At 44.8% G+C, this 27,291-nt stretch overlaps 1 protein-coding gene across 1 annotated transcript in view; it reads right to left on the minus strand.

Annotated features, from left to right (window-relative positions):
* RLBP1 (retinaldehyde binding protein 1) overlaps nt 1–27,291 on the minus strand; it is a 93,154-nt gene that overhangs the window by 12,733 nt on the left and 53,130 nt on the right. The window contains exon 6 of the mRNA XM_082255406.1: nt 848–1,006. Within this exon, the coding sequence (XP_082111532.1) occupies nt 848–1,006 (159 nt within the window). The remainder of the gene's footprint in view (nt 1–847; nt 1,007–27,291) is intronic.

Here is a 27,291-nt window from a genome sequence, read left to right on the forward strand (position 1 = left end):
CACTTTGGGATTTTTTTTGCAGCAAAACGCTTCTCTCATAAATGCCCTGGCTCTGGGGTTTTTTCTGCCTCTAAACGCCTGTAAATGACTATGTGTGCATAGGTTAACATGAAAGGGCCCTAATGCCAGAAAAAAAAAGTCAAACGCCCTTAAAAGTGGTGTTTTTGAGTGTGCATGAGGCCTAAATGTTTTTAAAGTGATTCTGTAAATGTAATCTCTTTTCAAGTTCAACCTGACCCCAAGACTTTCTGAACAATGTGAAGCACCTATTACATAAAAAGACCGATATGATGCTTTAAGAGGGGGAGGGCAAAGCCAAGCACATTTTTGCAGCCTTTATTTTAGCTGTCTATATTTCTGAACCTTCTGATTTTTTTGACATGTAGTTTTTACCAAAGATAGATAACTTTTGCTTATGTATTTTTATAACATGCGCCATCTGAATTGCCAAGGTTTATGCTAGGTTTACTTAAATGCCGAATAATGATAATTTTTTTGCAGGTGTTGCTGTTTTTGTCGTTATCTGCTGTCTTTAAATACTTCACACTACCAAATTTGTGAAAGGTTTGCAATGAGTGTATCAACCATCCAGGGTTGTGGCCCCTGTGAGGAGCCTACGGTCATAAAACCACCAAGAAATGGGACTTTGAAGGCAGTGATTAGTCTGGCAGAAAACAGATATTCGAGACTAATACAGTTAAAAAGATACAAATTGTATTACATATCAAATTGATCAAACATTAGGTCATGGATGCAGAAAAGCATCAGCTAAAAAAATAGTGTACATAAATTACACATAGTAATAATCAGAAACTACCAAATATTGCAGTATTCAGTGTGAATTTACCTGCAACATGTCCACCATCTTTTTCAGTTCATACGGTTTAATGCCAGAAGCCTGTTGCATTGTGAATCCTTTGAAGTTCTCTATAATACAGAAGCCATTGATCTGTGTTTCTTCATTTTCCAATAGATGCTCCAGAATAATACAGTAGGCACGTAAGATCTGAAACAGATCCAAATACAGAGTTTAAAATATCTGCTAGAAAGTTTGGAACAAAGTGCATATCTCTACAAAGGTAGCCAACTAAATACATACAATTTGTCTTTAAACACCATAAATATATCTAGAAGGTATATGCCGAAAAGGTTATTGGGTGGTGAGCCATATGGAACCAGGGAGCCCTCCACTGAACCAGTTTGAGGCATAGTGGGGCCCTCTTAGAAGAGAAGATATCTGCATGGTTCACTTACATCACATATACCATAAACAATGGGATTATTTCTCATTTTGGGGATACAGGGCATAGCTGTGCAAATCATTCCTTTTGCCCCTTGGCCAACTGCACATCCAGAAGTGCTAGTTTTACTTTTTATCATACACAGTCAGTGGCTGTTGGTGAAAATGTACCTAAACTACATTGGACATTATATAGAGTACGTCTGCTTGTTGTTTCTGTAAGTAACAAATGGTAGACCCTATGGATTAATTAGACCCTCTGCCAGGTATAGTTGCTGTATGAGTCCTCCACAGGAGAGATTTAACCTCTCTAATTGTCCTGGTGACCATCATCCCTTAGATAGAAAGTGGGAGGAAATCCAAAATTTTACACTTCTCAAAGGAACAGTAGGCGAGAGGAAAGCTAATAGGGCATCCATTCTGGTGTCAAATAATACAGGATTTCCCTTTGGTTTGGAGAGAGATCTCTTACTACTTATTGTACTAAAAGTGAAGTAAAAACTCCCCTATCATTCCAGAGGATCTGTGAACATCTATGTCTGTTCAGTTTTGTCCTCCCGGAGCTTAACGGACCCATGTTAGGTCAATCAGTAGGCAGAGTTGTATAAAGTACTCGAAACCCATACTTGAGTAAAAGTACTCGATCAAAAAGTGACTTGAGTAGAAGTGGAAGTACTCGATCAAAAAGTGACTTGAGTAGAAGTACTAAAGTATTCAGCATTTTTTGTACTTAAGTATTGCAAGTAGTTTTTTTTTTTAAATTTTGCTACTCAAGTACTGAAAGTAAAAGTACCAGTAGTTTTGAAAAAAAAATTACTACTCAAGTACTGAAAGTAAAAGTACAAGTACTGTGTTATGTAGTTATTAAAGAAAGAAGTCAAAAGTTTGAGCATCATATTTTTTATTATTTCAAATGCAGCTTTTATTTATACATACAGTAGCTTTTATTTTCATATGCGCTGATAATACACATGTTTTGAGCTTCATGAAACCTGCCATCTACTGTTCTGGCAGTGGTAATTTTTATAATAGTAACGAGTAACTATGCAGCACAAAAAAAAATATCGGAGTAGAAGTATTGAAATCATTGAAAAAATGTAGTGAAGTAAAAGTGGAAGTAGGAGAAAAAAATTCTACTCCAGGAAAGTACAGATACAGTAAACCCCCGCTCCATCGCGGTTCAGTTTTCGCGGTCCCGGTATATTGCGTTTTTTTCTGTAATGTTATTTTACTATATAAATCATTACAATTTAAATATTGTTGTGTTTTCCATAGCTCTTGCTCTGTCTCTCAGTATCTTTTATGTGTTTAAATGAGTTTCTATGGTTTTAAAAGTGTGTTTAAAGACCTTAAAATGCTTTTAAAAGTACAGTGACAGTAAAAAAAAACCATGCCTACAGTGTATTTTAATAGGGTTTTTCTATTTTGCGGATTTTTAATTTTTGCGGCTGGGTCCGGAACGTAACCCCCGCAATGGAGGAGGGTTTACTGTACCGTCTTTCGGTACTTAAGTACAGTAGTGAAGTAAAAGTGGAAGTCGGAGAAAAAAATTATACTCCAGGAAAGTACAGATACCGCCTTTCCGTACTTAAGTACAGTAGTGAAGTAGTTCTACTTAGTTACTATACATCTCTGTCAGTAGGTAGATGTACATGTACATGCAACCATTTATACCCAACTGCCTCAGATCTGTAAGGTTTATTTCCATAAAAAATGGAAGAGGGCTCAGGATTTTTTTATTGTTTTATTCAGACCTAGATGGACTCAGAAGTATTCAGATGTAAATGGACACACGTTCATTTACATCTGCCTGACGATTAACTAACATTGATCTTCTGTTCAGATACAAAATACCAATAGAAAACGAAGTTGGGACTTTATTGGTGTAACCTCAAGAGGAGTGCACATATAAGAGAATTTGTTTAAAATCCAAAGATTTTTTAATCTATTTTATTCACAAAAAGCAAATAATAAAAGTCGAGAGGGGTCTCACCCACCAGTGAAGTGATCTGTTATACTAGGGTCACAGACTAAAATGTATATATTTCTCTTTTCATTGTATATGCATTTACCAATAGTAATTCATGACTGTAGGGGACAGGCCCCATCTAGGGTATTTACAGATGCCTAATTATATTATGTTTTAACTGTATTTTAGTACTTTCACTTTGTGATTAAAACAAATACAATTTTTTGATTTTATGCAAATTCTCCCATGTGTGCCTCTTTACACTGATAAACAGAGGCATAGTTTGAAGCTTATGGGCCCCGATGCAAAAGTTGACTTGGGGTCCTCCACAAACACCCGCCGCTTCCAAAAACTCACTGGGCCTGGAATGGGCCTGGGTGGGCCCCTGCCCAGCTGGCCTGGAAGCTCTGAGTTTATTGAATCACCTACGCAGGGTGATGCAGCTTTTCTCTAGAGATACAGTGTAAAACAGGGGTAGACAATCTTTGAGAGGTGGGGATCTACCTGAACAACATGAAAGAGATCAAAGATCATCGGTATTTGGTGCTCCTTTTTTTTTTTTTAACTAGCAAGGCCTCACTAAATATCAAGGAAACTATAATAAAACAGATGTCGCTGTAAACCTATAAACTTTGCCTACCTTTTTTTTGGCAGCCCTGTCGGGGTCTTTAGTGAAATATCAGGGGTCTAAACAGACCCCTAATCTATCACTTTTGAGACAGAGAAAGAGACTGAGGACAGAGATACCCCAGTCCCTTTCTCTGCAGCCTCAGCTGCACTGGACGCTAAATAAATGTCAAGTGTTTTGCGCGGCTTCCTGTTTATTCGCAAGCCAAAGCATAGTAATCACAGTTTACTATGCTTCAGTTATGAATAGACACCATACTGATCACTCACTGTGTTCCACTGCTCTCCTTCCTGAAAGCATCCCCTGCAGCAACTGGCAGTAGAGGAGAGAAAAAAGGCAGCAGCAGCACGGAGTGGCGGGCAGCAAGAGGAACTGGAACAGGAGGGGCGGCAGTGGCAGCATTTACTAGACCCAATCAGCTGTACTTTCCTGCAGCACCTGAATGCTGGCAGGATTTGGGGGGAGGAGAAATGGGCTTTCAGCAGCTGCAGGAAAATACGGCTAATCAGGTCTAGTACATAATGCCCCTGCCGCCCCTCCTGTTCCTGTTCTTCTTGCTGCCCGGGCCCCCTGGAGCATGAGCAGGGTCACCGTTGTGACTCCTATAGCTTCGCCAATGCTGATAAAGTCCCATCTTTATTTTCTATTGGTATTCTGTCCTGGGCTGATTCTGGGCTGTGATGTTTTTGTCCACAGATCACCTTAGTATCTTTTTGCTTCTGTTCAGATCCATCTGAAAAACTGGCAAGTGGATCTGATCAGGCTGCTCAGTTGAAAGGTCCCTGAGGTTTTAACCATTCCTTACTCTTTTTGAAACAAACAATGCAATCAGTCCCAAATATAGCTCAATTCTACACAGCACATTACATATATATGATACATCCAGATCAGTCCCTGCCCTCAAGGAGCTTACAATCTAAGGTCTCTATCTCACATTCATATATACACATACTAGGGCCAATTTAGACATGATCCAATTAACCTACTAGCATGTCTTTGCAGTGTGGGAGGAAACTGGAGTACCCGGAGGAAACCCACACAGGAAGAACATGCAAACACCAGGCAGGTAGTGCTGTGGTTGGAATTCAAACAGACGACTCCAGTGCTCCTAGGCGGAAGTGCTAACCACTTAGCCACTGCTCTGCCCAAGTTAGGAAAATCCTAACACTAGTCAATACGTTTGGTCTGAATAGAGTGGGAAGGGGTCTGAACATCTGTAAAAAAAATGTTGCCATTTGTGTGGTAACATTTCCCTTTTACTCCTAGTGACAAAGTGTTTCAGGGCCTGAAAGTGATAGATAATCACAACAAGGCAAAAGCATAAACTTTTTTTGTGTTAAAAGGGTAACCATTTCTCCTCATTTCTGGGGAACAGTCCTCGTTGTGAGAAATTTGCTCCTCGGAAATGGTTGTTCCTAGGGAGCCCGGCGAGTAGTGCAAACCTTGCCTTGTTTCTAACTGGTGCCAATTCAACATTCAGTTAAAAATGGTGCCTCTGGACAACCTAGATTGCCCCACATGCAACTCCAGCAGCGCTGTTTTGGATTGACACATTTGCACGGTGCAACTGTTGAATCGGCACCTGCACCCTGCTTGGTTTACTTTATGCTGCTGGTTGCCCCTGGGACAATGCCAGGGGTGGCCACCATTAGGGATGATCGAACTTTTGAAAAGTTCGGTTCGACCAGAACACCCGAACTTCACGAAAGTTCGGTTCGGATTTCAGAACCCCATTGAAATCAATGGGACCCGAACTTCTGTAATCAAAAAACACCATTTTTAAGCCCTAAAACCCAATAAATGCCCCTAAAAAGTGCCTAGGGTTCTGGGTCATGCCCCAGGGACTATTAATCACACAAAAAAAAGTTCTTGAAAATTGTCGTTTTTGATAGATAGCCAATTATTGAAAAAATTAAAAAAAAAAAAAGAGATTTCTTTGGATTTAGTGTCTGGGGGGTCTAAAAGGTGTACCTGTGACGTTTCAGCTCTGTAGCATGTCCAGAACCAGAATTACAGCATACCAAACCTTCAAAAATGACTTTTTTGCTTAACCGCACCTTTCTTTTGCTCCTAATCAACGGCTCAGCCAATGTGTATGATGGGGACATAATGCAGTGCACTGGGAACAAGATTAGAGGTTTTTTTGGAAAAAGGTGCTGTCTCTTTAAATGTGCATATAATTAACGGGTGTATTTCCACAATGGGGCTTTTATTACCAAATGTTTCAAGAAGTCCAAAGATGTATGTAATTGCACTTTATTTCATGTAAAATGGTGTTTGGTGCACTTTAACTTGAATTCTCACAAGAAACAGACATATATGCACGGATACATTGAGGGTTAGGGTTAGGGGTAGGGGCCACAATGTAGTGCAGAGTGAACAAGATTAGAGATGTTTTGGATGAATACTGTTGTCTCTTGACTTTGAATAGAAGTAAAGGATGCTTAAAAATTGGGCCTTTGGTGGTGCGGACGATGCCTTGACACCATATCCCTATGAAAGTGCTGGTAATGAAAGCAATAATTGCCTTTGTAAGGAAAAAAATTACAATGATATGCATCTGTGTGACAGGTGCGCAAAAATTGTTGTTTGGGTGTTGGCGGAGCCATACCACTGTAAGCCCAAAGAGCTGGTGTTGAAGAAGGCGTAAAAATTATGAAGGTGTGCACCTGTGGAACAGGTGCGCAAACATGGTAGTTTTGGTGTTGGCGGAGCCTCCCCACCATAACCCCAAAGAGCTGGCTTTGAAGGAGGCCCAAAAATTGTAAAGGTGTGCACCTGTGGAACAGGTTCGCAAACATTGTCGTTTTTGTTTAGCATAGCCTCCCCACCTTAACCCCAAAGAGCTGGTGTTGAAGGAGGCCCAAAAATTGTAAAGGTGTGCACCTGTGGAACAGGTGCGCAAACATTGTCGTTTTTGTTTTAGCATAGCCTCCCCACCTTAACCCCAAAGAGCTGGTGTTGAAGGAGGCCCAAAAATTGTAAAGGTGTGCACCTGTGGAACAGGTGCGCAAACATTGTCGTTTTTGTTTTAGCATAGCCTCCCCACCTTAACCCCAAAGAGCTGGTGTTGAAGGAGGCCCAAAAATTGTAAAGGTGTGCACCTGTGGAACAGGTGCGCAAACATTGTCGTTTTTGTTTTAGCATAGCCTCCCCACCTTAACCCCAAAGAGCTGGTGTTGAAGGAGGCCCAAAAATTGTAAAGGTGTGCACCTGTGGAACAGGTGCGCAAACATTGTCCTTTTTGTTTTAGCATAGCCTCCCCACCTTAACCTCAAAGAGCTGGTGTTGAAGGAGGCCCAAAAATTGTAAAGGTGTGCACCTGTGGAACAGGTGCGCAAACATTGTCGTTTTTGTTTTAGTATAGCCTCCCCACCTTAACCCCAAAGAGCTGGTGTTGAAGGAGGCCCAAAAATTGTAAAGGTGTGCACCTGTGGAACAGGTGCGCAAACATTGTCGTTTTTGTTTTAGCATAGCCTCCCCACCTTAACCCCAAAGAGCTGGTGTTGAAGGAGGCCCAAAAATTGTAAAGGTGTGCACCTGTGGAACAGGTGCGCAAACATTGTCGTTTTTGTTTTAGTATAGCCTCCCCACCTTAACCCCAAAGAGCTGGTGTTGAAGGAGGCCCAAAAATTGTAAAGGTGTGCACCTGTGGAACAGGTGCGCAAACATTGTCGTTTTTGTTTTAGCATAGCCTCCCCACCTTAACCCCAAAGAGCTGGTGTTGAAGGAGGCCCAAAAATTGTAAAGGTGTGCACCTGTGGAACAGGTGCGCAAACATTGTCGTTTTTGTTTTAGCATAGCCTCCCCACCTTAACCCCAAAGAGCTGGTGTTGAAGGAGGCCCAAAAATTGTAAAGGTGTGCACCTGTGGAACAGGTGCGCAAACATTGTCATTTTTGTTTTAGCATAGCCTCCCCACCTTAACCCCAAAGAGCTGGTGTTGAAGGAGGCCCAAAAATTGTAAAGGTGTGCACCTGTGGAACAGGTGCGCAAACATTGTCGTTTTTGTTTTAGCATAGCCTCCCCACCTTAACCCCAAAGAGCTGGTGTTGAAGGAGGCCCAAAAATTGTAAAGGTGTGCACCTGTGGAACAGGTGCGCAAACATTGTCGTTTTTGTTCTAGCATAGCCTCCCCACCTTAACCCCAAAGAGCTGGTGTTGAAGGAGGCCCAAAAATTGTAAAGGTGTGCACCTGTGGAACAGGTGCGCAAACATTGTCGTTTTTGTCATAACCAAAATGAGGTTCTGTGAACGTAAAGAGAATGAGAGGAGGGTTTGAGGGTGGCACCATGGTCCAGGCTTAAACTGAGGCTCAACTGCCACATCACAACGATAGCCTAGTCTACAAGGTCTGCATCAGGTGCATCAAAGCTTGATATCCACGACTGATTCATCTTAATGAATGTCAAACGGTCGACTGAGTCGGTGGAGAGTCTAGTTCGATGGTCTGTGACGAATCCTCCTGCTGCGCTGAATGCCCGTTCCGATAGGACACTGGAAGCAGGGCAGGCCAACAACTCCATGGCATACTGGGCCAGTTCTGGCCAGTGGTCTAATCTTAAGACCCAGTATGCCAGTGGATCGGATTCGTCACATGAAAAGCCCTCTGTGTCACTTTGTGCCCTCACGTAATCGTCCACCATGTGATGCAGACGGTGTCGATGCGATGTGGCAGCTGAGAGGCCTGGGCGGTGAGGACTAAAAAAAGACCGAAAGGCATCCGTCAACCGCACGCCTTCTCCAACGCTCCTCTCGTGACCACCAGTAGAATCCATGGTAGGTTGTCCCCGCCCCTGCACCCTACGGGAGTCGGGGAACATGTTCACCAGATTCCTCTTGAGACTGTCCTCAAGGGATTTGATCCTGTGGACTCTATGGGTGGATGGGAAAAGCTCCGAGACTTTACACTTGTACCGGGGGTCAAGTAGGGTGGCCAACCAATAGTGGTTAGTCTCTTTAATGGCCTTGATTCTGGGGTCCTTTCGCAGGCTCTGGAGCATGATGTTTCCCATGCGTCGCAAATTAGCGAAGGCCTGAGAAGCTGACTCCTCGGGGTCACTCATAACGACATTATCTTCAACGGGCTCCTCCTCCTCCCAGCCACGTACTACTCCAAAGTGTCCCGAGGGAGTCAAACTAGGCCTTGCAGATTGCCGCATGTCTTCCTCCTCCTCCTCCTCAAACCCTGCAAAAGTTCCCGCAGAATCGTCCTCCTCCTCCTCTTCCACCCCTGGATCCTGCTCGGGCCTCTGGGAGCTAGGCATAATGGGGTCAGGATTCTCAGGATAAAGGGGGCCTTGAGAGGCAAGGAAGTCCTCCTCTTCCTCCTGCTGCTCTGCCTCCAGTGCCCTGTCCATAATGCCACGCAGAGTGTGCTCCAACAAAAACAGTACCGGTAGGGTGTCACTGATGCATGCGCTGTCCCGGCTGACCATCCTTGTGGCCTCCTCAAATGGCGAGAGGACAGCGCATGCATCCTTAATCAAAAGCCACTGCCGTGGTGAAAAGAAGCCCAGGCGCGCAGAGCCAGTGCTGGTGCCGTACTCGCATAGGTATTCATTGAGGGCCCTCTGCTGCGTGTACAGGCGCTGCAGCATAGCCAAGGTGGAGTTCCAGCGGGTGGGCATGTCACAGATGAGGCGGTGTACCGGCAGGTGAAACTCGCGCTGCACTTCGGCCAAACGTGCAGTGGCACTGTACGACCGCCTGAAGTGACTGCACACCCTTCTTGCCATCCTTAGCACATCCTGCATTCCCGGGTACGAGTTCAAAAACCGCTGTACCACGAGATTCAGGACATGCGCCAGGCATGGCACATGGGTTAACTTTCCCTGACGAAGGGCGGCCAGGAGGTTTGACCCATTATCAGTAACCACCATCCCTGGCTGCAGCTGGCGTGGTGTCAACCACCTCTGGGCCTGTGCCTGCAGAGCCCCAAGAATCTGAGGGGCAGTGTGCTGCCTGTCCCCTAGACACACAAGCTGCAGCACTGCGTGACACCTTTTGGCCTGAGACATAGAATAGCCCTTTGAACGTTTACGTGGTATCTCATCATATTCAAAGGACCATTCTGCAGAGGAGGGCATGGAGGAGGTAGAGGAGGAGGAGCAGGAGGGGGTAGAAGTGATCGATCTACCCGGATCAGCGACACCACCAGCTGTTTGCAGACGTGGGGGCAACACTGGCTGCAGCACCGAGCCCTGGCTACAATCCCTTCCACTGGCAAGCAGTGTCACCCAGTGAGCAGTGACAGAAATGTACCGTCCCTGCCCATGTTTGCTTGACCAAGTGTCAGCCGTCAAGTGTATCTTACGGCTGACTGACTTGGCCAGGGATGACACTACATTGCCTTCCACATGTTGGTATAGGGATGGCAGGGCCTTACGGGAAAAGTAATGCCGACTTGGCACCTGCCACTGTGGAACTGCACATTTTGCGAAGTCACGGAAGGGAGCAGACTCTACCAGGTTAAATGGTAATAGTTGCAGAGCCAGTAGTTTAGCCAAACTACTGTTTAGACGCTGGGCATGTGGGTGGCGGGGAGTATACATTTTTTTTCGTTCCAGCATGTGTGGAATCGAAATTTGGCGTCTAGATGATACAGCTGGTGGTGTGCTGGAGGTAGATGCGACACTGCCTGCTATATCATCATCCCTGCCAGTGGAGGCTGCCAACAGGTGACGAGTGACTATAGCAGGGCCAGGAACAGACTGATGTGCAGGTGGAGCAGGTGGAGCAGATGGAGCATGAGGAGGAGCGCGAGGAGAACTAGGAGGCCGACTGACCAATCTTTGGCCCTTTTGTGGGTTCTTTAAATGCTCCTGCCAACGGGCCGAGTGGTGGGTTGTCAAATGCCTGTTTAGGCAGCTTGTACCCAGGTGGTTGACATTTTTGCCACGTTTTATACCCTTCTTACAAATCTTGCAGATCGCAACTGTTTTATCTGCATGGGATGTCTCAAAAAAGGCCCAGCAAGATGAGGTGTGTATAGTGGCCCGGGAGACAACAGGTGCGGCCTTAGATGGAGTAGGCCGTCTGCTCTCCCCTCTTGCTTGCTCTGCCTCCTCCTCAACCTCAGACCCAACATCTGACTCCATCAAAGACTGAGCATCAGGCCTGGCCTGGGAGACAACAGGTGCGGCCTTAGATGGAGCGGGCCGTCTGCTCTCCCCTCTTGTTTGCTCTGCCTCCTCCTCAACCTCAGACCCAACATCTGATTCTATCAAAGACTGAGCATCAGGCCTGGCCTGGGAGACAACAGGTGCGGCCTTAGATGGAGCGGGCCGTCTGCTCTCCCCTCTTGTTTGCTCTGCCTCCTCCTCAAACTCAGACCCAACATCAGACTCCATAAAGGACTGAGCATCAGGCTGGAGTAGATGGCCGACACTGTGGTCAAACAGCTCAGCTGACTCCTCTGCCATGTCTGAAATTGGGTCTAAGGGAGGACATGAGGTGGACATGGACTCATCTGTATTTGTTCTGACAACTGCAGAAGACTGACCACTTTTCTCTGCCTGGGTCACTGTAGTTGCAGATGATGCCGATGATGAGGGTTTGGTCATATAGTCCACCACCTCCTGTACATACTGTGGACGTATAGCTTGGCCACTGCCGGAGAACAATCCAAATGGTGGCCTGGCTGAGGACTGACCACCACGTCCACCCCTGCCTCTAGACACCCTAGAAGCTGTGCCCCTTTCCGCAGCAGGGCCACGTATGCCTTTTCTTGGTCTACCAGGCATATTTCTCAATGATGCGTTGGCAACTGTGTGCGGTGAAAAACGCACACTGCTATGCGACCCACAGTTGTCGCTGGATACAGCACAGCAGTTGCGTGTCACGCACAGTTGCAAAGGCTTTTGTACAGTGCACCTAACGCTTTGAACAACAGGCGTTAAGTTGTCACTGATGCGTTGGCAACTGTGTGCGGTGAAAAACGCACACTGCTATGCGACCCACAGTTGTCGCTGGATACAGCACAGCAGTTGCGGTTCACGCACAGTAGCAAAGCCTTTTGCACAGTGGACCTAACGCTTTGAACAACAGGCGTTAGGTTGTCACTGATGCGTTGGCAACTGTGTGCGGTGAAAAACGCACACTGCTATGCGACCCACAGTTGTCGCTGGATACAGCACAGCAGTTGCGTGTCACGCACAGTTGCAAAGGCTTTTGTACAGTGCACCTAACGCTTTGAACAACAGGCGTTAAGTTGTCACTGATGCGTTGGCAACTGTGTGCGGTGAAAAACGCACACTGCTATGCGACCCACAGTTGTCGCTGGATACAGCACAGCAGTTGCGGTTCACGCACAGTAGCAAAGCCTTTTGCACAGTGGACCTAACGCTTTGAACAACAGGCGTTAGGTTGTCACTGATGCGTTGGCAACTGTGTGCGGTGAAAAACGCACACTGCTATGCGACCCGCAGTTGTCGCTGGATACAGCACAGCAGTTGCGTGTCACGCACAGTTGCAAAGGCTTTTGTACAGTGCACCTAACGCTTTGAACAACAGGCGTTAAGTTGTCACTGATGCGTTGGCAACTGTGTGCGGTGAAAAACGCACACTGCTATGCGACCCACAGTTGTCGCTGGATACAGCACAGCAGTTGCGGTTCACGCACAGTAGCAAAGCCTTTTGCACAGTGGACCTAACGCTTTGAACAACAGGCGTTAGGTTGTCACTGATGCGTTGGCAACTGTGTGCGGTGAAAAACGCACACTGCTATGCGACCCACAGTTGTCGCTGGATACAGCACAGCAGTTGCGTGTCACGCACAGTTGCAAAGGCTTTTGTACAGTGCACCTAACGCTTTGAACAACAGGCGTTAAGTTGTCACTGTATTTTGCTGCCTAGCAAGCACGTATACCTGCTGTGATAGAGCAGCACTGTGCCACGTGCTCACTAAACAGAACCCTCACACTTTCCCTACAGAAACTAAATTTTCAAATCTAACTAATGTAGTACAAAGTTCCCTAACTACACTAGATATCCCTTTCCTCGCACTAAATAGAAAGCTCCATACAGCAGAAGACTGACACTGTCCCTTAAGTTTTTTTTTTTTTTTTAACTCTAAGAACCAGCACAATCGCTGTATCTAACTACACTGGCTGTAAGCTAAATACAATTCTGCTATATGGAGCTTTAGAACCACTCGATATGTAGGAAATGTAGTGTAGCAAGCAGGAGTCAGACAGAACTGCTTCAACTCTCTTCAACAGGCTCTGGATAACTGTGCTAGGGGTTAGGCGGGGCCATCTTATATAGTGTGGGGCGTATTCACTCCTGATTGGCCTCTGGTCCCCGTAGTCACTCCAATCACGTTCCTAGGAGACTCCTGCCCCCTCATTGGCTTTTGCAGACGTTTCTGGGCCAATCACGGGCTTTTAAAGCCCAGTTCCTGTCCCAGTGCATTTTGGGCGGCTCTGGTGGCCGAATACCGAACTTTTGCCGCAAAAAGTTCGGTATTCGGCCGAATATCGAACATCCAATGTTCGGGTCGAACCGATGGTCGACCCGAACCGTTCGATCATCCCTAGCCACCATACAGTGGGTATATAAAAGTAGTTAAAATACTAGATAATTATTAAAATACTAGTAGTTAAAAAACTAGATAATAATAAAGTAGTTTAATACCCCATTAAAATAGTCAATTTTGTTGCTTTGCAGCCTGAAATGAAGACAGATATGCAGCGTCCCACTCAGGACACGTGGGAACTGCAAATGTATTACTACTTTGTCATTGCTATATTTTGCATGTGCATTGCTACACCTGTTAATCCCTGTTCATAGGCTGGTCAAGTGTGCTTCATACTTCCCACCACAAGATGGGGATAGCACCACCCTGGGATATCTATCCCAGCTCAGGTTTATCTGTGGTCAATTGTTCAGTTCAGGAAGTCAGTGTACAGAGAGAAGCACCATGTAGAAGGTTAGAGAAGGTCAGTCCAGAGAAGGGACAAATTGGAACTGCAAAAATCAAAGGGTAAAAGCCACCAAACGGCAGCAAAGACCTTTGAGAATAAAGGTGAAGGAATTCCTTAGCCACTGGCAACCTCACCAAATTTCACTGGATTCAAAAGGTACCAGAAGCCAGATCACAAACAAGTAAGCATTACACTGAATCACAGCCTGAGTCCAGCATTACTAAAGCCTATTAACAGTGGATCAGCAGAATTCCTCTATTTACCCAGAGACTGTATTCTAACTGGATGTTTGTACTGCAACCAAAACCAGTCACAGTAAAAGTTGTGAGTTGTATCCTACCACTGTCTACCTCATTCTTCACTATTGCTATCACAACTGGTTGTACCACCATTAACGGTACTGGCGTCACGACAAATACCATCAAGGGACCCAGCCACCACAAGCACTCTAAACACCCCTGTCATCACGGGCACCTCAACCACCATCTTGGCTGGCGTTTCCCTATCACAGAGCGTGCCCCGGAGGATTTCGTGCTGTCTTCCTCTTCACTGTGCGACCAGCCCAGGGAGGCTTTCTGCTAACCGTGAGTAAACCGATGAACTGTATTATTGCTGTCTCTCACCGGCCCACCGTGCACCTCACGTGTCACCCCTGTGGTTCTGGCTCGTCACATAAAAATTTGGCGTCACGAACAGGATATTAACCCCTGCGCCTTATCTAAAAGACTGTCGCATCAGAATAAGCCCCTTGCTTTATTGAGAGACTGTTTACTTATTGCACGCTGTGTGGGGCCACAGAACTGTTTAAACTGTTTCAAAGTCGCATGGAAGTGTTATCCCAGTTATCAGCATAAAAATCGCAGCATCCAAAGAGAGGAAATCAGACATTTGTGTGTCAACAAAACTGCTTGCTGTATTTGAATTGACTGTTTCTATTCACTTAAAATGGCTGCTGGAGGCCTTCCTGTTCAAAAATGTCTGTGCCATCACTGTGGATAAGTTAGTGACACGCCCTGAAGAGCGGGAAATTTTGTTGCCACCCATTTATGCAAAATTGTCCGGCCAGCCAGCCTTACCTTTGCTGTGTCAATCCTGGGTGGAGAGTGTGACAAGCGCATGAGCATGCGAGCAAAAGAAGAAAAAATAATCGCATTGCTTGCCGTCCGAGCAGTAATCGCAACCTGGCAGTTGCCTCTACTAACCATAAGGAGCACTAATAGCAGGAACTCTGCCAGAGACCCAAAATCAACATTGCTGCAGCATTGTATTCAGCTGACATTAAATTCTTAAAGGGCCATACACCCGCAAGACAGCGGTTGTCCATAGCAACACTGCACAAAAAGTGTCTAAAAACGCATTTGACTTACCTAACTAGAATTCACCTACTGTTACCATGTCTGTGCATGAAGATGACGTGCAGCCTGACCTCAGCAGACCCCCTGCAGCAGCCGCAGTCGGTCCCAGTACAATCCCAACCGCTGCAGCACCAAGCTTAATGCCTTTAACCATGCCTTATTATTTTGGGGCCCCCTGGTTCCCACGATATTCTGGAGAAATTCATACTTTAAGGGACTTTAAAGAAAAAATTCTTGCTGTGTTCAGATTGTACCCTGTATCCTCAGAGCAACAGATGGAGATTCTTCTTGCGCAATTGGAAGGAGCTGCGCTCAGAGAAGTGAAATCTTGGCCGAGCTCAGAGAGAAAGACCATTGAGCAGATTTTTGAACGTCTCTACACCACCTTTGAACCCAGAACCGTGTCAGAGGTCAAGATGAGGTTCTTCAGCAAGAAACAGCAATCTGGTGAGTCACTCAGAGACTTTGCATTATCTTTGCAGGAATCCCTTAGAGCTGTTGTCCAAGTAGACCCCCGTGAGGCAGAGAATCAGGACAAAACCCTGAAAGAACAATTTATTGAAGGCGTCAATACAGACAATCTAAAGAGCCAACTAAGAATGTTAGCCGCCCAACATCCAAGAGCTACCTTCTTAGATTTCAAAGAATTAGCTATCAGCATACTGGGAAAAAACCCACCAACAGAACCTGTTAGATCTGTTGAAGTGCCTGTATCACAGCTGGTTACCCCTGTAAAGTCTTTACCTATAGTCAGTCAGGCAACCCAAGCTCCAGTTACTGACGCAGTTGCCGCCTTGACTGAGCAAGTCCATTTCCTGACTAAAAGTCTGGAGAAAGTCCACCAAAAGTTGGAACAATGGGAGAAACCATTAATGCTAGAGGATGAGAAACCTGTATCCAGAAGACTCTTCCCCTCTAATTATAGAGAGACTTATTCCAGAAATTCTGGCGGACGCCCCCCTGACCGCACTAGTACCCCTAAGCGGCCTATCTGCACGTACTGTCACAAGCCAGGCCATACAGAAGCAACCTGCTGGCAGTTAAACAGGGAAACCCCCGAGGCCAAGGACCACCCCTCGGGAGTTAAACCAATAGGTCCAGAAGATCCCCACTGGATGCCAAGATACGTTGGATCCCGTCCTGAAGTGGCACTTCAAATAAACGGTGTTCCTTTTGTTGCCCTAGTTGACACCGGATCCCAAGTCACCACTATCCAACAAGCAGCCTTTGAAAAATACTGGGATCAAAATCAGCTTACCCAGCCTCCAGAATCCTGGCTGAGTCTCATAGCCAGTAACGGCAAACCCATACCAGTCCATGGTTATTGGGAACCTACCATTCAAGTAGGAGGAACTACACTACCTCGACAAGGCCTTATTGTGGTACGAGTCAAAAGCAATAACCCTAACCCTCCAATAGTCCTAGGAATGAATGTCCTCAGGAACTGTTATGTTGAGATGCTAGAAGCCTTGCACCAGTTAGTGCCTACTGCCTCTCTTGATTCTAAGAAGGTGATCCAACAAACCATCCGTGTACTAAATGCGCAACAGAGATTCACCAACGAAAAAGGAGAAATTTGCTGTGTCCGCATCCGGGATAAGCAACCTGTGATCCTCAAACCCAACACCGAAACTCTCTTGTGGTGCCGAGCTGTAGTCGGAATTCAAGGTCAAGACTACCAAGCCCTGGTAGAGCCTGTTGTTTTGGAAGACTATCCTCTAGTTAGAGCTGCAAGGAGCCTAGTGACCGTCTCTGAAGGTAAAGTGCCTATTCGACTCCTAAACTTGAGTGATAGCAGTGTAACACTAACAAAACACCGTCCTATCGCACAGCTAATCCAAGTCACTTTTCAAGATGTCATCAGTGTGGCTACAGCTACCACAGAGCAAATTACCAAGAGACAGAACCCACAGGACCAACATGTGAACACATCCTGGTGGAAAGAACTTCATGTGGGAGATGCTTCCACACCAGCAAACCAAATTGAGGGAGTACTAAAAATTGTGAAGGAGCTTCACCATGCCTTCAGTAAGCATTCTACAGACTATGGAGAAGTGGATATCATCAAGCACTCCATCCCTACAGGTTCACACCCACCGATCAAGGAAAGATATCGGCCTATACCACCAACTATGTACCAATCTGTAAAGCAAATGATCCAAGAGATGAAGGACTCCAATGTCATTAGAGACAGCCATAGTCCATGGGCTGCACCTCTAGTCCTTGTCCGTAAAAAGGATGGTAACATCAGATTCTGTGTGGATTACAGAAAAATTAACCAAATCACCCACAAGGATGCTTACCCTTTACCACGCATAGAGGAATCTTTGACAGCTTTAGGATCTTCAGCCTACTTCTCTACCCTTGATTTAACCAGTGGATACTGGCAAGTACCAATGGCACCTGAAGATCGTGAGAAGACTGCATTTACCACCCCTATGGGCCTATTTGAGTTCAACTGCATGCCTTTTGGACTTTGCAATGCGCCCGGAACTTTTCAAAGATTAATGGAGCGTTGCTTAGGACACAAAAATTTCGAAACCGTCCTGTTGTACTTAGACAATGTCATCATCTACTCCAAATCTTATGAAGATCACTTGAAACATTTGGCCGAAGTTTTTCAAGTCCTCATTAAACATGGACTCAAAGTCAAACCATCTAAGTGCTATCTACTGAAGTCAGAAGTCAAATACTTAGGGCATATTGTAAGCTCTGAAGGTGTTAAACCGGATCCAGAGAAGATAGCCGCAGTCCGAAATTGGCCTACTCCTTCTACAGTGAAAGAAGTGAGGAGTTTTCTCAGTTTCGCAGGATACTACAGACGCTTTATTCCTCATTTTGCCCAAATTGCGGGGCCAATACTAGAACTTCTGAGAGGACATCCTAAGAGGTACCAAAAGTCTCCAATACCAGTTGAATGGAACACAGAAAGAGAAATTGCCTTCCAGATCCTGAAGAAGAAGTTAACAGAACCACCAATCCTAGGCTATCCAGATTACCAGCAGCCATTTCATCTTTACACAGATGCTAGTAAGAAAGGTCTGGGAGCTGTCCTGTCGCAAGTACAAGAAGGTAAAGAAAGAGTTATTTCCTACGCTAGTAGATCTCTTAGAGGTACTGAAAGAAACGACCAAAACTATAGTTCCTTCAAATTGGAATTCCTCGCACTCGTGTGGGCTGTTACAGAAAAATTTAAAGATTACCTTGCCGCAACACCATTTGTGGCCTTCACAGATAACAACCCGCTAGCACATCTTAATACCGCTAAGTTGGGAGCATTGGAACAAAGATGGGCCTCACGCCTAGCTAACTACGATTTCACCATAAAATACAGAACAGGAAAAGCAAATGAAAATGCGGATGCATTATCTCGTCTGCCTACCCAAGAAGACCCTACTACACAGGAAGATGTTTGGGAAGAGGTAGAAATGCCAGCTTTTTACAAAAATTTTGCCCAACAAGACATTATCACCATCCAAGGAAGAAAAGTCCTCAACCTTCAACAACAAGTGGATCCAAGATCCCAAGTGGACAAAGAAAAGTGGATCAAGCTGCAAAATGAAAGCAGAGTGTTGGGAGAACTGCAAGATTTCTTCACCAGCGGAAGAACACCTGAAAGAATTCGCAGAAGAAATGCTGATCCAGAATTGTCAAAACTTTGGAGACACAGAAAACATCTCTTCCTACAGAAGGGCCTACTATTAAGAAGAACTTTAGACCCAATTACCTGGGATCGTCTATACCAAATCTTAATACCACGCCGGGATGCAAGAATCATTCTTGAGATGTATCATGACCAATCAGGACACTTTGGCGTGCAGAAAACAGAAGCCACCATCCGAAGAAGATTCTACTGGATCGGGATGAGAGGAGACATTCAAAAGTGGTGTCGAGAATGTTCCACCTGTGCTGTTGGAAGAAATGAAAAACATGACCAAAAAGCACCCTTACATCCCATTGTAAGCAGAACACCGCTAGAAATAGTTGCAATTGACCATGTGAAGCTGGAACCAAGTCGCTCAGGTTACACATACGCCATGACCATCATTGATCATTATACCAAATTTGTTGTAGCCGTACCTGTCAAGGACTTGACCTCTAAGACAACTGCAGATGCCTTCTGGAAACATTTCCTATTGCCATATGGATGCCCAGAAAGAATCCTTACAGATCAGGGATCTGCCTTTGAGTCGCAACTCTTCAAAGAACTGTGTACACTTCACAATTGCCAGAAAATCAGGACCACAGCCTACCACCCCCAAGGGAATGGACTTTGTGAGAAAATGAACCAAACTTTAATTGAGATGTTAAGAGCAGTACCACCTGCTACAAGAAGTAATTGGCCTACTCTATTGCCTCAATTGATGTACACCTACAATAACACCATTCACTGTTCTACTGGGTATACACCTTATTATCTCATGTTTGGCCGACAAGGTAAACTACCTGCTGACCATACTTTGGGCGTACAAGTGCCTGATGCAATCAACCCTCTACCAAAGACTGATTGGGTGAGTGAACACCAAAGACGTCTAATTGATGCACAAGAAATTGTTCAACATCGCATGGAACATGCTCATGAAAAGCAACAAAGAGATTATAACCAATCTGCCAAAGCAGAACCTCTCAAAATTGGTGACCATGTATGGTTAAAAAACGACCATCGCACCAGCAAGTTAGATAGCAAATGGGAGAGAGAACCTTACACCATTACAGCTATTCTCAATCCAGAGACTCATACTTATGAGTTCACCAAAGAAAACAAATCACGTGTAGTACATCGCAATCGCCTTAAGTTATGTCTCAAGGAAAGTACTCAAGAAGAAACTCTTCAAGAAGAAGCTGTCCAAGAGGAAACTCAATCCATAGAACCAGAGCCTACAAAATCATCTGATTCAGAGGGTCCACTACAGTCTTTTGGAAAAGCATTATTAGACTCTGATCCTTTACAATGGTTCCTTACACCATGGCTCAATATCTTAGTGCCTGCCAAGACCAATACAACCACACTTCAACCAGAGGAGCTATCTCAAGAAGTGTCTACTAGAGCTCAAGAGACATCAAGTTCCCTTGAAACAAGGCCTGTAGAAACTCAGCCGCTACGAAGATCTGACAGGACTACAAGAGGACAACCACCTGTCCGTTATAAGGATTTCCTACACCAGCAGTCGAGAAGACAACTACCAGCCCTGCCATCTCATCGTTGAATGCATCCTTACATCGTCTGAAGTTCCAGAGTGAGAAGACTGACTTTGTGATGTCATGTTCATTTCCTTTAAAGGACTTTTTAAAAGGACTACTTACCTACTGTTTTGCAATGTGCACCCGGAGATAGACTTTCACGTACCTGAGCCTCTGTGATATTCGTCTGTTGACATTTTCCTGTGCCCAGGGAACGGACTCCTACCCTGTGAGCCTCCTGAGATGTTATTTTTGTTTTGTTTTTCCTTTTTCCATCTCATCGTGGACTATTCTGGTTTTGCCATACATCACCAGTCTTCAGAGGAAAAGCTACACCCCTTTTTGTCACCTTTTGACACATTTCGTTGTTGCCTGAGATATGTTTACCTAACCCATTTTACTTTCAGATACAAGAAGTACAAGAATGGGGTTATGTTGTTATTTCCTATGCATGCATGCTTTTCCCTTTCTCTTATATCTTACAGGAAGACACAACATCGAGTCAAAATGTGTCGAGGTCGACACACGTTTTACCATGGGGGAATGCAGCGTCCCACTCAGGACACGTGGGAACTGCAAATGTATTACTACTTTGTCATTGCTATATTTTGCATGTGCATTGCTACACCTGTTAATCCCTGTTCATAGGCTGGTCAAGTGTGCTTCATACTTCCCACCACAAGATGGGGATAGCACCACCCTGGGATATCTATCCCAGCTCAGGTTTATCTGTGGTCAATTGTTCAGTTCAGGAAGTCAGTGTACAGAGAGAAGCACCATGTAGAAGGTTAGAGAAGGTCAGTCCAGAGAAGGGACAAATTGGAACTGCAAAAATCAAAGGGTAAAAGCCACCAAACGGCAGCAAAGACCTTTGAGAATAAAGGTGAAGGAATTCCTTAGCCACTGGCAACCTCACCAAATTTCACTGGATTCAAAAGGTACCAGAAGCCAGATCACAAACAAGTAAGCATTACACTGAATCACAGCCTGAGTCCAGCATTACTAAAGCCTATTAACAGTGGATCAGCAGAATTCCTCTATTTACCCAGAGACTGTATTCTAACTGGATGTTTGTACTGCAACCAAAACCAGTCACAGTAAAAGTTGTGAGTTGTATCCTACCACTGTCTACCTCATTCTTCACTATTGCTATCACAACTGGTTGTACCACCATTAACGGTACTGGCGTCACGACAAATACCATCAAGGGACCCAGCCACCACAAGCACTCTAAACACCCCTGTCATCACGGGCACCTCAACCACCATCTTGGCTGGCGTTTCCCTATCACAGAGCGTGCCCCGGAGGATTTCGTGCTGTCTTCCTCTTCACTGTGCGACCAGCCCAGGGAGGCTTTCTGCTAACCGTGAGTAAACCGATGAACTGTATTATTGCTGTCTCTCACCGGCCCACCGTGCACCTCACGTGTCACCCCTGTGGTTCTGGCTCGTCACAGATACAGTTTATATTTTATCCAGCTGTATTTATTTAGTGAAACTTACAACATCCAAGTGAAACATAAACCACCAACATGTCAGAAAAACATAAAAACTATTCAAAAACAGAATTACAGAGTTGGAAAAAGGATACCCCCCCCCCTTTAAAAATTACTTGTAAACTCTCCATCGGGTGTAGTTAATCACCTTTTCAATGGCACACAAATCCATTTGCTGTGGTCATTTTGATTAGTTCAGCATGGAAAAAGCTTTCCTGGAGCATTTCAGTTCCTGGTAGGGCAAGGCACTGTCAAAAGATCTCCAGGATAAAGTTGTGGACAGACACAAGTCAGGAGATGGATATAAAAAAATGTGAAGGCTTTATGAATGCCTAGAAGCACAGTGAAGTCTATTATTAAGACGTGGAAGGTATTTGGTACAACACAGGCCTTCCCTGAATCAGGATGTCGCTCCAAACGGGATAAAAGAGCCAGGAGGAAGCTGGTCAGAGAGGCTACCGAGAGGCCTAAAGCAACTCTAAAGCATTTGCAGGAATTTATGACAAAGAGTGGTGATTGTGTGCATGTGACAACAATATCACAAATTCTGCACAAATGTGGCTTGTATGGGAGGGGTTGCAATAAAAAAGCCACCCCTCAAGAAAGGCCTCATGCAGTCACGACTGAGCTTTGCCAAAATGCACCTTGAAGATTCTGAGGTCACGTGGAAAAAGGTGTTATGGTCAGATGTGACTAAACTGGAATTATTTGGCCTCAACGTCGAACGATATGTCTAACCAAAATCCAAAAAAGTTCACCATCCAAATAACACCATTCCTACAGTAAAGCATGGAAATGATAATATCCTGTTATGGGTTTTTTTCTCTGCAGCAGGGACTGGAACACTTGTCAGGATAGAGGGAAAAACGGATAAGCAAAATACCATCAAATTCTTGAGGAAATTCTGCTGCCCTCTGCCAGAAAGTTGTCAATGGGAAGGAGGTTTATCTTTCAACATGACAATGACCCAAAGCACACAGCAACAATGACCACACAATGGTTGGAGGAGAAAGAGGTGAATGTCCTTGCATGGCCTAGTCAGAGCCCAGACTTAAACCCCATTGAAAATCTGCAGAATGACTTGAAAACTACTGTCCACAAACAGTCACCCTCAAATTGAATTGACCTTGAGCAGTTCTGCAAAGAAGAGTGGGCAAATACTGCAAAGTCTAGATGTGCAAAGTTAGTAGAGACATATCCCAACAGACTAAAGGCTGTAATTAAAGCAAAAGGTGGTTCAAAAAAATATTGACACAAGGGGGTGATCCTCTTTCCAACTCAATGATTCTGTTTTTGAGTTTTTATTTTTTCTGACATGTTGGTGTTATATCTTCCACTTGTATGTTATAAGTTGCACTGAGTAATTACAGCTATATAAAACAAAAACTGTGTCTGTCTTCATTTCAGGCTGAAAAGCAACAAAATGTAATTATTTTAAAGGGGGAGTGATTATTTTTCTTTACCCACTGTACATTCTGGGTAACGGGCAAGAGCCAGACTTTCACATGGGGGAAATCAGGAACAACAAGTGAGTCCCCAGGCCAGATGATGAGGTATATTTTCAATATACTTCAGTTCAGTTGCACTTATTACCCTGCAACTTGTGTGTTACTTGCTCCTGGCCTGAACACAGCATTCTCTGATCTCAGCAGTAAGTGTGTTACTTACGTTACTCCTATTGTCTGCTCTCCATGCAGTACTTACAACAGTCTCCTGCACTCTGAGCATTACTTACCTCTGACCTCTGCACTCTGCTCATTACACACTCCTGACACCAGCACTCTGTATTTTACTTACACCTGACCCCTGCACGCTGTGTGTTACCAACTCCTGGCCCATAGCAGCATAGGATTAGGTTTTATTTACCCATATCCCTTTAAAGGAGAAGTATAGCCAAAGCTCGCTTGGCTGTACTTTGTCTGTGGATCACAGGAGTGCCGTTTATTCTGCACTCCTTTGACTGGCTGACGACACAGAGTCAGTCCAGGCTCGGGCAAGATTGCGACAATGGAGTTGGGATATGCTCACATGCTTGGACTGGCACCCGGCTCAGCCTTTCAGTGAGCCATTGGGAGCCTGAGCTGGCCGCTCCCCGCCCCCTCCAAAGCCCATGCTCCATTGAGCGCGGAGAGGCAGAGCAGAGAGAGGTGAATGACAGTCAGCAGCTCTCTGCTCAGGGAGCTGTGGGAACCGAGCAATCAGCGGTGTTCAGTTGCTCAGTTCTCAGTGTTAGAGCCGGCTGAGGACAGATGCAGCATCCACCTAGGTAAGTATGATTCCAAAAAAAAAAAAAAGAAGCTATACATCTTTTTTAAGCCCCCCCCCCCCTCTGTAACAGCAATGTGACCACACCCACAATTCACTGCTGCATGCCACCTTCTTTGTTCCTTCCTCTGTTCATGGTGCTCAAGGCATTTTGTCTTTATACCTTGAATGCCTACCTTGTTCTACAAGTCTGACACCAGTTGTTTCCATGTGTAAAACAAATAGGTGCGCAACCCAAAAAAGTAATATAGGCCAGCGCTAAATATTTAACAAATAACTCCATATACAGCATCTCACAAAAGTGAGTACGCCCCTCACATTTTTGTAAATATTTTACAAAATTTTTTTCACGTGACAACACTGAAGAAATGACACTTTGCTACAATGTAAAGTCGTGAGTGTAATGATATCCTGCACTGGATATACGAAAAGCTGTTGCAAGCAGCCATGTTGTTCAGAAGCAGCTATGGCAGTCTGGCAGACCAGATATACACACACTGATATTCTCCCCCCTCTCCACCTCAATCAACTCATGGAATGCATAGGTTTTACACTTCAAAAGAACCGTTATCTCAACTCAGAGACATAAAACCACTAATTGATCTCTGGCAGGATGTTGTTTCTAGGGATGATCGAACTTTTAAAAAGTTCGGTTCGGCCAGAACATCCGAACTACCCGAAAGTTCGGCCTGGATTTCAGAAACCCATTGAAATCAATGGGACCCGAACTTCGGTAATCAAAAAACACAATTTTAAAGCCCTAAAACCCAATAAATGCCCCTAAAAAGTGCCTAGGGTTCTGGGTCATGCCCCAGGGACTATTAATCACACAAAAAAAAGTTCTTAAACATTGTCATTTTTGATAGAGAGCCAATTATTGAAAAAAAAAAAAAAAAAAGAGATTTTTCGATTTTGACTTTGGATTTAGGCTCCGTTCACATGTTAGCGTATGGATCGCGTGCAGAACCGCCGCGGTTCTGCCCGCGATCCGGAGATTATTGCAAATCGCAGGACGCCTGTGCGTTGCCCGTTGATTTGCAATAGACCCCCAAACGCTGAGCGATGTTGCCGCGATTTCCGCCTGCCGAATCGCGGTAACATCGCGCAAAAAAAAAACGCGGGACGCATTACGACCAAAAAAGTACAAGAGCTTCTTTGGAGCGTATTGCGTCCCGCGATTTTTTTGCGCGATGTTACCGCAATTCGGCAGGCGGAAATCGCGGCAACATCGCTCAGCGTTTGGGGGTCTATTGCAAATCAACGGGCAACGCACAGGCGTCCCGCGATTTGCAATAATCTCCGGATCGCGGGCGGAACCGCGGCGGTTCTGCCCGTGATCCATACGCTAACATGTGAATGGAGCCTTAGTATCTGGGGGGTCTAAAAAGTATACCTGTGAAGTTTCAGCTCTGTAGCATGTCCAGAACCAGAAAAAAAGAGATTGTTTGTATTTTGTCACTTTCAGAGCACCAATATGGCTCCGCTCCCGTCAGCATTTTTTTTTGCTGCAGGCGTTAATAGTGCTTTTTTGAGGACATGATTGGAGTCAGGCATGACATCTGAACATGTCTATAGGGGTATATATACATACACCCATGTCTGTATATATACACCTGCACATATATAGGTGTTAAAGGCGCCAAAAAAAAAAAAACGCCCAGGTGTGTTGTTGCAGGCATTTTTTGGGGTTTTTGTGGAGGCAGGCAAAACATCTGAACTTGTGTAGAGTGGTATATATACACACATACTTGCATGTATTTTTACACTTGCACATATATAGGTGTTGGGAGCATAGCCATATTAGTGCAAATGATTTCATTAGCAAAAGTATAGTGTTCTGCTCCTTTAACACCTATATATGTGTATGGGTATATATACATATAAGTGTGTGTTTTGCCTGCCTCCAAAGAACCCAAAAAAATGCCAGCGCCAAAAAAAAAATGCCCAGGTTTGTTCTTGCAGGCATTTTTTTGGGCATTTTTTGGGGTTCTTCGGAGGCAGGCATGACATCTGAACTTCTGTATAGGGGTATATATACACACCTACACATATATAGGTGTGAAAGTAGCACAACACTATACTTTTGCTAATGAAATAATTTGCACTAATATGGCTAGGCTCCTAACACACCTATATATGTGTAAGTGTAATATACATATAAGTGTGTGTGTATATATATACCCCTATACAGAAGTTCAGATGTTTTGCCTGCCTCCAAAGAACCCAAAAAAATGCCAGCGCCAAAAAAAAAATGCCCAGGTTTGTTCTTGCAGGCATTTTTTTGGGCATTTATTTTGGGTTCTTTGGAGGCAGGCAAAACATCTGAACTTCTGTATAGGGGTATATAGATATATATATATCTATATACACACACACACACACACTGATATGTATATTACACTTACACATATATAGGTGTTGGGAGCGTAACCAGCAAAAGTATAGTGTTCTGCTCCTTTAACACCTATATATGTGCAGGTGTATATATATATATATATATATATATACAGACATAAGTGTGTGTATATATACCCCTATAGACATGTTCAGATGTCATGCCTGACTCCAAACATGTCCTCAAAAAAGCACTAGCAACGCCTGCAGCATAAAGAATGCTGACGGGAGCAAAGCCATATTCCTGCAGCGAAAGTGACTTCAGAGAAACTAGCTTTTCTCTATAGCGGTCACCCTGACATGGAAGGGTTTGGTCACCCTGCAATAGCAGTCAGTGTCAGTTCACCCTACACTACATTACGGTCACCCTACACTACATTACGGTCACCCTGGCACTTAACACTTTCCCTACAGAAACAAATTTTTTGCATCTAACTAAAGTGTAAAGGAGCACTCTAACTACACTAGATATCCCTTTCCTCCCACTAATAAATGCTAAATGACACTTTTGAAGCACATTTAACAGAACTGCTTCCATTCTCTTCCATGTCCCTGTATTACAATGCTAGGAATTTGCCGGGGCTATCTTATATACTGGGGGGGCGTAATCACTAATGATTGGTCTAGGGACCCCCTAGTCACTCCAATCACATTCCTAGCATTCTCCTGCCCCTCAATTGGCTTTTACTGATGGTTCTGGTCCATGGGCTTTTAAAGCCCATTTCCTGAACCATTGCATTTTGGTCGGTTCTGGTTGCCGAATTCCGAACATTTTGGGCAAAAAGTTCTAAATTCGGCCGAACCTCGAACAGCCAATGTTCGGGTCGAACCAAACCGTT

This window comes from Pelophylax lessonae (genome assembly GCF_965119305.1).
Source record: "Pelophylax lessonae genome assembly, chromosome: 4".
NCBI classification, from domain to species: Eukaryota; Metazoa; Chordata; class Amphibia; order Anura; family Ranidae; genus Pelophylax; species Pelophylax lessonae.